We start from the raw sequence: 12,818 nt of genomic DNA, 5'->3' as shown, positions 1-12,818 counted from the left end.
TTGACTCCCTGGCACATGGCACTAGGCTATAAACATTTGTCGAATCACTGAATGGCCCCTGTTCCCCTGCCTTAGGCTGGGCCCCTAGTCTGCACAGGGGGCTTTTTTGAATGTAAATGCTCCGATGATTCATGATCCTATGACCAGTGAGTGGGCCGTCACTCTGTCACCTTCTCATACCCCTCATACCCCTTTGGTCCCACGAGGCACGTGAGTCCAGACCCTTAGTGGAGCTGGATTGGACGGAGGAGCAGAGGTGGGAGGGGCAGGGAAGAGGGTGGTTCCTCTCACAGCTTAAAAGGGGCTTGTACGACTTCCTCCCCAGACAGAGGCCGGGCACAACCTTCGTGTGTGGTTTCAGCTGCCGAGAGTGTCATGGACCTGGGTGAGTGAGCCTCCCCCGTGTGAGAGAAAGCAGTACCAGCGTCACCTGGACACCCAGGCTGACTCTGTGGGATGGGAATGGAGGATGGGGGTGGAAGGCCTAGGGGAGCCTCCCAGAGAAATGAGGTGGCATTGCTGGGAATCAGCGGCTGCTCCCGGAGAGTGCCACCCTGTTCTCCCAGGCACGGAGAGTGCACCTTTCAGACCTGGGGAAAGGGCTAACCATTGGTTCCAGGAAAGATAAGGGGGGGTCACATCTTTCAAGAACAATAGGGACTGCAGAAGGCGGCAGGGCTGGGGTTGGTGGAAATCTGGACAGCACCTGTTCGGTCTCAGCCTGGGGTGATGGGGGAGGCTCTCAGGGACCTGTTTCATCAGGGAAATTTCTCCTTGGAGGGCTCAGGACCCTCCACTCGCCCTCCGATTCCCACCTTTCTCCCAGGCTAAATAGGGATGAGAATGTCTGCTCTTTTAAGGTTATAACAAGGAGCAGATTAAAGGCGAGAGCATTGTGTAAATGACACTACACACAACGCAATGCAAGCTGTGCTTATTGTCTCTCTGCTGCACATCCCACGGGCAAGCTGTTGCCTCTTGCTGGTTAAGTGTTGGGTGGACAACACTAAATGAGACCACAGGGAGCCTTCAGCTGGGAGAAGTCACAGCCAGGGCCTCCAGCACAGCCCCCAGCCTCACTTAATCACTTTTTCTACCCAGGAAGATGATTCATCCCTTTCAAAAGTCTAATCTCGGTCTTAACCAGAGCGAGTCCAAGGGAAGCCCCGAGGAGGTTCTGGGAGTGTTTATCCAGCTCCAGAGACCCCATTTATAAATCTGAGCTGAGGAGTCAGACCCGCCTGAGGCTACGAAGGCCGGATTCCTGAACTGCTCGTTCTCACCGGCAGACAAAGCACCACGGCAGCCTCAAAGCCGCAAGGGGTTGGCTTTAAAAAGTGAAGGTTCCCGTTTACCCTCTGCTGTCCTCACCACCCGACCCACCACGCCACAGCCTCTTGCCTTCATGTCTCCTTTTTCCACCCACCCAGAACCCTGGGTGGACCCAGCAAACAGATCCTAAAGGGCTAAAGTGGCCATCCCACACACCGACTGAGAACCCCTGGAAGCCAGGGTCTGATTCTTGCACCTCTGATTTCCAGGTGCTTTGGGGGTATGAGCAGAAAATGTTTGTGGAATGAATGAGTGAATGAATGAATGGCATCAAGAACTCTGATTTCAGTTTTTAAAAATCTCTTCCGGGCTTCCCTGGTGGCGCAGTGGTTGAGAGTCCACCTGCCGATGCAGGGGACACGGGTTCATGCCCTGGTCCGGGAAGATCCCACATGCCGCGGAGCGGCTGGGCCCGTGAGCCATGGCCGCTGAGCCTGTGCGTCCGGAGCCTGTGCTCCGCAATGGGAGAGGCCACAACAGTGAGAGGCCCGCGTACCGCAAAAAAAAAAAAAAAAATTCTCTTCCAACTTCCCCTCCTCCCTGCAGCCTGCCGTCTAATCCCACTCCCCAGACAACCAGCCCCACTAACCACCGTCCCAGAATGCAGCCGTCATCCCCTGGAGACCCCAATCCTGCCTCTTGGTTTGACCTCTGTGAAGGAAACCAAGCAGGTCCCCGTGGTGCGCTGGTAAAGGCTAGAGAACCGGCTCCCCGGAACAGACCCTGACATGTAGTGCTTGCCAATTTCCATAGTGTAAATTCTTCCACCATAGCTGACTTCAAGCCGTCAGCCGATTTCAAGCCATGAAATGACTGAGCACAGAGTCGGAGAGAGGTGTACACCACTGGCTCGATGAGCCCTCAAGAGCAGCCCCAGCACAGCACGGGGCAGGGGGGTCTCCTCCCAGGACTAGGTTTGGGGGTGCTAGACTCACAGGTGTTAATGCAGGGAGGGAGGTCCCTTTAATGCAGGAAACCTGATGCAGGAAAAGGGATGTTCTTACTGCTTCACTCAATTCAAGAAAGCCCCAACGGCTGGCCAAGCCCTAAATACTGGTAGGAGGGGACACCACTGAGACATTTTGCTCAGATCAGACTCCAGGCCGTTGGTAGGACGGGTGGGCCACAAAGGATCTGTTTCTCTCTCTTTGTCAGCCCAGCAGGGAGCCCAAGGTGGGTGAGGGGCAAAGTTTCTGTTACACAAAATGAAAACGCCGAACCCGGGCTGAGTTGGCCTTTTTCATGATTTGAATGAGCAGCCCCAAGACACCTTCCCCATCTTCAAAAAATGGGGCCTAAGACTTCGGTTAGAATTTTCCAAAGCAGAGAAGAGAAAAATGAGCTGTTAAGATACTCATCTCTCACAGCTCAGCCAGAGATGGTGGCAGATGGGGATGCTAAAGAGATTCAGGGCCAATCCCTCCTGGCCTTTGGGGAGCCTGGCTGGGGAGGAGGGGAACCCTGCAGCCTGGGGGAGCTGTTGGGAAATCTCTCCTCTTTGCTTGGTACTTTCAGTCAACTGTCATTGATGGAGGAATTCAGGCAGGACCAGTCTGGTGGGGGAGAGACACATATGTCAATAAGCCACCGCAAGAGAGGGAGAGAGAGTGCTGATGGGCTAAGAGCAGGGCGATTGTGAAATCTAAAGAAATGAACAATGAATGTGAGTCAGGGGAGCATTTAAGTTGGGTTTTGAAGGACGTGTAGGAGTTATCAAACCAGAAAACAAGGAGCAAGGGGCCCAGGATGTGGCAGGGATAGCAAACTCAATGGCTCAATTGTAAATGAGGGAATGGGAGTAGATGTAGTAAGTGGAGGGCAGTGAAGTGATTCAGAGGGTACAAGCCCCACCTAAAGGTATCCAAATCCAATTTTTTGTGAACTCCATGTAGCCAAACAGAATATCCTGGAGGCTCAGCCTGCAGCCTCCCAGCTGGTCAGCTCTGACAAAAGCTAATAGAGACAAGAAAGAAGCAAGTTGAGGAGGGTGTAAAGGACCTGGCCGTGCCAAGGAGGAAGGGAGAAAGGGAGGCAGGAGGGACAGGCAAGGGCCAATCGTTAAGATTCCGTGTGGCACTGCTAAAAATTTGGGCTTTTTGATGAAAGCAATGGGGAGCCAATGAAGATTTTTCTTTTTCAATTATGTGAGTTAAATAACGTGATCTGTGTTTCAGAGGAGCTCCGTGGCAGCAAAGCCTTATGTTGGGGTAGAGGCGGGGGCAGATCTGAGATGTTAGGAAATGGAAGCAGCAGAACTGGGTGACCAATCCTCACTCTCCTCCAATGGGATGGAGGAGAGTGATGATTCCCGTTATGCTCCACAGAGGTCCGTCTACACAGCAGCCTCAACAGAAATGAAGTAATGAGAGCTCATTAAAAAAATCTCAGATCCATCTCTCAGCAGCTGTGTGACCCCAGACAGGAGACCTAACCTCTCTGAGCCTCTATTTTCTGGAATATGGAATGAGCCTCACAAGGGGTAACTCACAGGATGTTAGGAGGGAGAGGAACATAAAGCCCGAGAGGCAGCATTGAAGAGCATTTAGGAGTGTGGCTTCTGAAATTAGATGGATTCAAAGCCCAGCTCCACTACCAGATGGTTGTGTGACTCTGGGAAAGTTACTCATCTCTAGTTTCTCTCACTGGGAGCTAAGGTTGGAGTTCTAGGGAATTTCCTTTTCGTTGTGATCATTACTAGAAACTCAAGAACTCAGAAAATACCCAACACATAAGTCAACCACTCCTCAGCCCTTGAGATTCCCAACTTCTCTGGTCCCACCCAAGCTGTTGCCCAAAGCGAGTTACTTTACGACTTTGTAACAGACAGAAGTAAATTGAGTCAAGGCTGTTGACCAGGCGGCCTCTGCCACACACCTGAGTTCCCCTAAGTTCCTGTTTGGTCACCTTTCTTGAAAACGACCTATTCTGGTCCTAGAAGATCCCTGCTCGACGACCCTCTCCAACACACCCGGAAGGAGACCTCACATACACACACCCTCCAGCCCTCCCTCCCTTACCCCTCCCCCAGCCAGTGGCGAAAGGACTGAGACGGGGCCAGGAAAGGGGGTTGATGGAGTGAACTAGAAACACAACTCATGCTCCTCGTATTTCACCGTTGTGATATCAAAACCTTGAGGTTTCTCAGTTCTCACTGACAGTCAGAGCAGGCTTTCTCTAGAGTAACCGAAAGACGTGTATGTGTTTAAAGAAACCTCGAGCGCTTCACATCAAGATGAGTCAATGGAGGATGGGCAGCTCATTGGACCATGAAGAGAGTGTGCTTAAGGGTAGAGATGTGGACTCAAACTCAAGCTCAGGGGCTCACGGGTCAATTTGGCAAGGAAGGGGAATGAGAGAGGGGAGCCATGATGTTGTACAGAGATCCATTCCCACCCAGGACTGCAAATACTCAGGTGCAAGCTGGGGACAACGGGACAGTGGATGCCTGCCCCCAGAAACAGAAGACACAACTAGAAAGGCAGGTCCAAGTAAACAGTGGAAAGCTTGACTGCCACGCTCAGCATCAGGGCGTCATCCTTAGGGCTGCGTAGAGAGGTCCTTGGGGCTGGGTAGAGAGGTCCTAATTTAGGAAGAGGGCAGAGTGGGGGTCGGCATCAGAGCTATGCTTTAGGAAGACGCAGCTAGCAGTAGCGTTCAGTATAACTTGGGAGAAATGCCTGTTTATTTCTGTGGCTCGATGCCCTTCTTCCTTCCCCTAAGACTCCCCCCAAGCCCAGAATCCCTGCCCTAGGCACGCTCCCTGGAGCACAATGCCAATTTGGGTGTCATGCCACAAAATTTCCAGCAGGTGGCGCTGTGGCCAAGCACACAGACTCGCTGGGCCTGTGATGTTGCCTCTAGGAGGAAGCAGAATCCCTTGTTCGCTGGAGGGAGGCCCCCAGCCTCCAGAAGGTGCTAGAAGCAGGATCCCAAGGATCTGCTAGAAGCAGGATCCCAAGATCAGGAGGATCTACTGACCCTCCTGAGACTGGAGGTGCGGTGGACCAACAAGTCCTGCCTTGTAGTCATTCCCGGCATCACAGTTACTGACTCTTCTTTCCTGTGGTCCGGTCCAGTTAGGGGAAGGGAGGCTACAAAGGTGAAGAGGGCACAGCTCCCAGACTGTTAAGTGAGATACAACTTCTATATAAATCACCCTATGAACTGTCCCCCCCGCTCAGCCTTTGGAGAAAATAAGTTCCAGTTCCAGCCCTCAGCTCAACCACAAAGCAGGACTGAGCCGCCAGGGCCCACATCAGGCCTCGTGAGAACCTGGGGCCTCAGCCTGCCGTTCAGCCTTGAGGGGTGGTCTGGGCCAAGATGGACTTTCCAATTCCAGAAGAGGCCCTGAAGGGCCAAGAAGAGGGGAGGGGCTGCCCTGCATTCCGGTCCCGCTCCTTTCTGGGACCCCTCATGGAGGGGAGGAGGGGAGGGCAGTGAGGCTGGGCAGCTGGCCAGGTGCTCCAAGGCACAATCTGGTTCTCATGTTCTCAAACATGGTGTCTGGAGAATGTGATGAAAGTCCCCTGGCTTTGTGGCTTTTTGCCATAACGAAGGGCCATCCCTGCCAAGCAATAACTTTCTCACCTTGTCTCCTGCAGGGAAGCCAATGAAGAGCGTGCTGGTGGTGGCCCTGCTCGTCATCTTCCAGGTAGGTGTCCCACCAAGAAAAGCTCCGTTCCCTTTCCCATACGCCCCTCCCCAAGCCTGGTCCTTCCGAAGCCCAAGCCCTGGGTTCTGGTGGAGACGCTGGGCATTTGCCAGAAAGAAATAGACCCAGACACAAATCTGTCATTCGTTAAGCTGATAGCCACCCCGCCTCTCCATCTGCTGAGTGACCCTAGAAAGCCACGGATGTTCTCCGACATTCCTTTACTCCATTTCCATTAAAACACGGGAGAAAGCAAGTTACCCCACCTTCCCCACCCCGCTTCCAATATCCCCATCCGGGAGGCAGAAAGGTGGACTCCTGAGTGCTTGGAGAGAGTTCTTTGCTTTGCAAAAAGGTTCCTGGGTTTTGCACGTATGTGTCCACACCCACACATGTAAATCTTCATATATGGACTGAGAAAAGAACCCGTAGCCTGGTGGCTGGTAGCTATCCTATCGCCCCAAACCTGTCTCCCTCCTCCACCCTCCAGCCAAAGGCTCCCCTCGAAGCCCCAGTTCCCTTCTGTGAAATAGAGACTGGCCTGAGCCTCACCATGGGGGAGGATGGAAGCACATCCTTTAGAGGGGCCCAGAGCGCTGTAGGAGCAAAGATCCCCAGTTTACAAGTTTCGGCGTCTCAACCCCAGCTGTGGAGACAGAAAATCTGCCCCAATCGAGTACCAGAGTTAGAAGAAACTAACTCGTGAAGTCGACTCTCCCCCGTTTGCTGGGGTTGGGAGCTCTCTTGGAGGGGGAAGGGGGGCTGAGGTAGGAGCTGGAGAGGCAGCACTTCAGAATTTGGCTCTTACCCAGGTCTGGAGGCCAAAGGGGCAGCTTTCCAGGAGCTCTGGCCAGAGGCAGGCCCCAAGTTGGGCACTGTTCCCGAAACCCCATCCCAGAGGCCCCCTGGAGCTTGGGCTGTAGCCCACAGCTTGGCGCCCTTCCCCAGCACCACTCCCTCCCCTCTCTCTCCCCTGTTTCCAGGACTCCGGAGGGGCTGGAAGGTTGGGGAGGGGATAAGGGACAGCTGGGCTCATCCTTCTCTTTACTTGAGGGGATGGGTTCGGCTCAGATGGGGCAGGATGTGGTGGGGCTTGGGGCTGCAGAGACACGTCAAGCCTGGTGGCCCCTGGTACACGGGGCGGATACTAAGCAGGGAAAGAGAAGGCAGAACGGGGTGGTGGGAAACACAGGTCACAGAGGCTGGGTATACTGCCCCCCAAGGCCCAGAGCCTCCTTATGTCCAGGAACCCTGGACCTGAGGCCTTGGACATTATCCTGGGCGGCCAAGGGCAGCCAGCCTCTTCCAGGCCTCCCAGGCTGCAGTCATGCCCGGAAAAGAGAAAAGTGGTTGCCACTGACTTTTCTTCTCGAGATAGCAATGCCCAAAAAAGCTCCTGGGTGTGATTTGGTCCTTGCCCTGTTGCCAAGCAGAATAGCGATGAATCCAGAATTTGGAAGTGAGAAAGAGACAGGATACAGGGAAGTCAGGAGACTGGGTTCCCCTGCTGGCTGAGCAACCTTGAACAAGTCACATCGCTTCTCCAAGAGCCCCCCTTTCCTCATCTCTACACTCCCTCCAGTTCCCCAGTTGCACGAAAATCCATCATGTCGAGCTGCCCAGGGCCCCATTCCCAGAGGAGGGACCAGGAGCTTCCTGAGGCAGTCTTCCAGCCCAGCTCCCAGCCCCGCACAGCTTAGCCAGCCCGAGTGCCCTCCTTCATTGATAAAATCACAGCAGACTGCCTGAACCTTCACCCTGCCCCGCAGATAGGCTAAAAAAAGCCCTGAGCAGCTGAGCCCTGCTGACTGGGATCTGCCAGAAGATACAGCAGGAAGAAAGAGGAGAGAGGCGCGGGGAGAGGGTTCGAGGATGGAGGGAGGGTGGAGACGGGGCCGTGCTTCCTTCCTGGGCCTGAGAGGACTCAGTCACAGCTGAGGCTGTGGCCCCGCCCTCCACTTGGCCCTGCATCACCTGAGCTTCTGCCTCATGCTGGGTGCTGTGCCCCGGGCCGCAGGGATCCATCCGTCTTCAAGTCACTGACCACCCCTGATCACGGCAGCTTGCCCCAAACCAGGGCTTTCTGGCCTCTTAATAGAGCTTTGCCTTCCTCTCTTCTCATTCCGGGCCCTCCTCAACCTTAGCCCAAGTGGATTTTCCCTCAAAAACTGGGGTATTTTTTAGGCCCTCTCCCCTGGAAAGTTCTTTCTACCAGGTTCCAAAGGAGGCTCAAAAAGAAAGACACACGATCCCACTTTCCTGGAGTTTCCAATGGGCAAAATAAAACCTCCATGGAGACGAAATGATGCCAGAATCGAGTCAGGACCCTCACAACCACCATGTGGAGGAGATAGTATTCGTCTCCATTTCACAGATGAGAAAACTGAGTCTTAGGGAGAATGAAGTGTATTTAACAAGCCCAAGGCTCATTTGGCCCCAAAGCCCAGACTATTTCTAGTCCACCGTTAACACCCATTAAGGTCAAGTCTCTCCGAAGTGTTGGCAAAATCAGACGCTTGCTCCTTAGTAGAAAGGCAGAATCCCCGGCTCCACCCCGGCCCACTAAATCATCTGGACAAGATCCCCGAGTCCATGTGCATGTTAACATATGAGAAGCACTGATGTCAAATGAAAGAAACACCTGCAAAGTTTAGAAAAACAGATGCCTGGGCCCCAGCCCCTGAGATTCTGGTTCAGTGGGTCTCACATGGGGTCCGAGAATTTGCAGGTGATGCTAACTGCACCTTGAAACCACTGCTCTGGCCAATCCCACAGCAGTGAGATTGAGACCCACTCAGCTAAGCTGGAGCGTGTTCCTTCCCCACAGGTGTGCCTGTGCCAGGATGAGGTCACGGACGATTACGTCGGAGACAACACCACAGTGGACTACACGCTGTACGAGTCCGTGTGCTTCAAGAAGGACGTGCGGAACTTTAAAGCCTGGTTCCTCCCGGTCATGTACTCCATCATTTGCTTCATGGGCCTGCTGGGCAACGGGCTGGTCATGCTGACCTACATCTATTTCAAGAGGCTCAAGACCATGACCGATACCTACCTGCTCAACCTGGCCATGGCGGACATCCTCTTCCTCCTGACCCTTCCCTTCTGGGCGTACAGCGCGGCCAAGTCCTGGGTCTTCGGGGTCCACGTTTGCAAGCTCATCTTTGGCATCTACAAGATTAGCTTCTTCAGCGGCATGCTCCTGCTTCTCTGCATCAGCATCGACCGCTACGTCGCCATCGTCCAGGCCGTCTCGGCCCACCGCCACCGTGCCCGCGTCCTTCTCATCAGCAAGCTCTCCTGCGTGGGCATCTGGCTGTTGGCCGTGGTGCTCTCCAGCCCAGAGCTGCTGTACAGCGGCATTCAGAGGAGCAGCACGGAGCAAGCGCTGCGGTGCTCCCTCATCACCGAGCGCGTGGAGGCCCTGATCACCATCCGGGTGGCCCAGATGGTGGTAGGCTTTCTGATCCCCCTGGTGGCCATGAGCTTCTGCTACCTCCTCATCATCCGCACCCTGCTCCAGGCGCGCAACTTCGAGCGCAACAAGGCCATCAAGGTGATCATTGCCGTGGTCGTGGTCTTCGTAGCCTTCCAGCTGCCCTACAACGGGGTGGTCCTGGCCCAGACGGTGGCCAACTTCAACATCACCGGCGGCACCAGCTGCGAGCTCAGCAAGCAGCTCAACATCGCCTACGACGTCACCTACAGCCTGGCCTGCATCCGCTGCTGCGTCAACCCTTTCTTGTACGCCTTCATCGGCGTCAAGTTCCGCAGCGACCTCTTCAAGCTCTTCAAGGACCTAGGCTGCCTCAGCCAGGAGCGGCTCCGGCAGTGGTCTGCCTGCCGGCACGCCCGGCGGTCCTCCATGAGCGTGGAGGCTGAGACCACCACCACCTTCTCCCCGTAGGAGGCTCCTCTGCCGGGACTAGAGGGACCTCTCCCGGGGCCCCTCGGACTGGGGGCAGATGACCCAACAGCTGCTGAGGGAAAGGCCATTCTGGTCATCGAGTTTTATCTCGTGGTGAAAACCCAAGCCACAGAAGACAGATGGAACCCCACCCTAGCTAGCTACCTCAGCAAAGACTGCAAAGAGACGTGGTTGATAAGCTATCCCAGATCCTGCAACACTCCAAAACCAAGGCCGTCGTCCCCCAAACCCCAGACGAGAGGTGACAGTCAAGAAGCGGTTCACATCTCCTGGAGTGAAAGGGCAGAGGCATCGGCGAGATCTAGGGTGGTGGAAGGGGCCTGGCCATTGTTCCCATCAATCTTCTAGAAAGAAGTCCTCCCTGAGACTCAGGGTGAGGGCTTCCATAAAGCAAGGCTTTGTCCCCAAGACCAGAGACAGTGGGGCAACTTCTCACCTGTGCAGGGGAAGGGGGATGCCAGTGGGTCAAACTAACGCTCTGAATCCCTCCCTCCATCTCTCTTTTCTCCTGTCATCTGAGCCAGCCAGAAACGGCAGCCTCCATGGCCCCTCACCAGCCACCTTTCCTCAGGCTCTCCACGCTGAAGGGGTGTGGTGTTTCCCACGGGCCAGGCCTGGCCACAGCCGTTTTCCCAGCCAGGGCGCTGGGGCAGGGATGACGCGTGGCTGGCCCTTCTCAGGTCTCAGCTCTGCTAGGAAGCGGGCAGAAGGCATGGAGAAAGTTTAGGGGCCAGGGGTGGGGACGACGCTGGCTGCCGCCAGCCAATGAGCTCCTTCTTTGTTCTTTGCCACAGGGACAGAAATCTCTCATCCTGTTCTGCTTTCAATTCATGAAGAGAGCACATTTTACTCATGCACAAATAAAAGTTTTCCCTTGAGGAAACAATAGCTTGAAAAGAAAGGGAAAAAAAATTCTTGCTAAATGGCAAACGAGTGTGTTCTTGTTTTGCAAACCCCACGCCCCACCTGACCACCCCCATCCCTTTCCTCCCCCAGGCTTCATTGTTCAGAGATGCTCAGAGCCACGAGGTCTGCTGAGCTATGCTCTGAGCCCTTCCAATGACACAGGCCCACGAGGCTGAACAAGGCAGGAGGGGCAGAAGGGCAGGGTGTCCAGCTTGCAAACACCCTTCTGGAGCTCACGGGACGGGACCCAAGCCTGTGAGGTCAGCAGTGACCCAGAGACACGGTCTGAGCTGAGCTTTAGAAAGAACCAAGTTGTCTCTGAACCTCTACGGCTGGGAACTCTCCCTGACCCTTAGCAGCATTTATACACTGTCCTGTTCATCTGTCCCAACTCAGTTTGGAACTGGAGCCCCTGACCCTTGGTCAGTCCCCCTGGGCTCCCAAAACTGGTGTTTAGAGGGAAGGCCTCTCCCTGACACCCATCTACCACGGCATCCTGGATCCAGGGGGGCTTGGGATGGGATCTGTATGATAGGCACCCTTTGTTGGATACTTAAGAACCAGGTCGGCCCTTGACCCTCCCTGGCCACTACTGCAGCAATGGCCTTCTGTGGTGTGGACACCCATCCCGGAGGGGCATGGATGGAGGAACAGCCACTGTCCCCACCACAGGCCCAGGATCCACGTCACTGGGTGCCCTGACGCCTGCCCAGTCCCCGACTTGTCCAAGCCAGAGAGGTTAGTCCAACCTGTGATGTAAGAGGAGGTTTCTGAAGGGCCCAGCACTGCAGTAACTCAGGGTCTGCGGGTGGGAGGGAGCTGAGACACTCATGAAAAGGTGATTGCATCCATTTTCTGAAGTGAAAAGAGCCTCACTGGAAATGGAGCCCGCCTGAAAATGAAGCCCTTTCTCTCATCTCATAAGCACGTTACCCTCCTCCACAGGATGCACTGGGCTCAAGCAGGGAACCAGCGCCCTGAGAAGGATGAGGCTGGCACGTGGGGCAACGGCACCTGCAGCCACTTTAATATTAATAGGATCCGCTGCTCATGGGCTGTGCACGAGCCGTGGGGCGCGAGGGGGGACCCCAGCATGCCCGGGGCCCTGAGGGGAACGTGCCCGGTGTGTGTGGGTATGGGGGCCGCTGGTATGCACAACCTAATGAGCTTACGGAGGGGAAGGCGATCCTTCTCCGTTCCTGAAGGGAGGAATGTAACAGAGCAGCCATGAACAGGACGCCAGGCCAACCGCACAAACATGCCACCTCGGCTTCAAATACCTTTTTTTGTAATAACTGGACACCTCCAAGTATTTACAAAACCCCCAGCAATGTTCATTCCCCAAAGTGCTGTATCTCAGAAGCTCTGACCTTGCCTCACTGCTGGCCTGGTCCCTGCTCCCTTGCCCAATGCTGTCATGTGCCTACCCTGAGCTTGGGGGCGCCCTGGGAAGAAGTAAGAGACTCACTGGGGAGCCCCCAGGGCCTCTCTCTCTCATCTGCCTCATACAACTGGCCCACCTTCCCGGGTTCATGGCCCCACGGCCCCTCCGAATTTCCCCTTCTTTCTGTCACCAGCCCCTCGTCCCCTCTTCCTCCCCAGGCTATAACCTCAGGCTACAAATCTGCCCTTGTAGCCAAAAGGCCCACATCTCTCGAATCATGGACTAGTGGAGCTGCAAGGAACCTCAAAGATCAGCTGGTCCAACCCCCCACTCATTCTCTAGTTGGGGAAACTGAGGTCCAGGGGGAGGAGCTGACTTGTCTAAAGAGACATTGCAACACGGGGATAATGGATAAACTTGCTTTGGGGGCCTAAGGATCTGGCAAGAATGCAGGAGGCGGGCGGGGGAGAGCAGAGGCTCTGGAGCCCGGCCGACTTGGAATCTCATCTCTGCTGCTTCCCAGCTGTGTGACCTTCAGCTGTTGCTCAACTGCTCTGAGTCTCAGATTTCTCAACTGCAAAACGGAGATGATCTGGAAAACATTTAGCCCAATGCCT

At 54.9% G+C, this 12,818-nt stretch overlaps 1 protein-coding gene across 1 annotated transcript; it reads left to right on the top strand.

Moving 5' to 3' along the window:
- Positions 1-343: 343 nt before the first annotated feature.
- On the top strand, positions 344-10,673 carry CCR7 (C-C motif chemokine receptor 7). Its single transcript, XM_060134009.1, has 3 exons — positions 344-385; positions 5,934-5,983; positions 8,811-10,673. The coding sequence occupies exons 1-3, from the start codon at positions 376-378 to the stop codon at positions 9,888-9,890; spliced, it is 1,140 nt and encodes a 379-aa protein (XP_059989992.1). The 5' UTR covers positions 344-375; the 3' UTR covers positions 9,891-10,673.
- Positions 10,674-12,818: the final 2,145 nt, after the last annotated feature.

Source organism: Lagenorhynchus albirostris, chromosome 20, assembly GCF_949774975.1.
Source record: "Lagenorhynchus albirostris chromosome 20, mLagAlb1.1, whole genome shotgun sequence".
NCBI lineage: Eukaryota > Metazoa > Chordata > Mammalia > Artiodactyla > Delphinidae > Lagenorhynchus > Lagenorhynchus albirostris.
Note: the sequence above shows the minus strand (reverse complement) of the source record. Positions and strands in the feature narration are given on the sequence as shown.

Excerpts from the sequence above, each read along its gene's own strand:
- CCR7 (XM_060134009.1), top strand. Across the intron at positions 5,984-8,810 it reads CCCTGCTCGTCATCTTCCAG|GTGTGCCTGTGCCAGGATGA; the intron begins GTAGGTGTCCCA and ends CCTTCCCCACAG.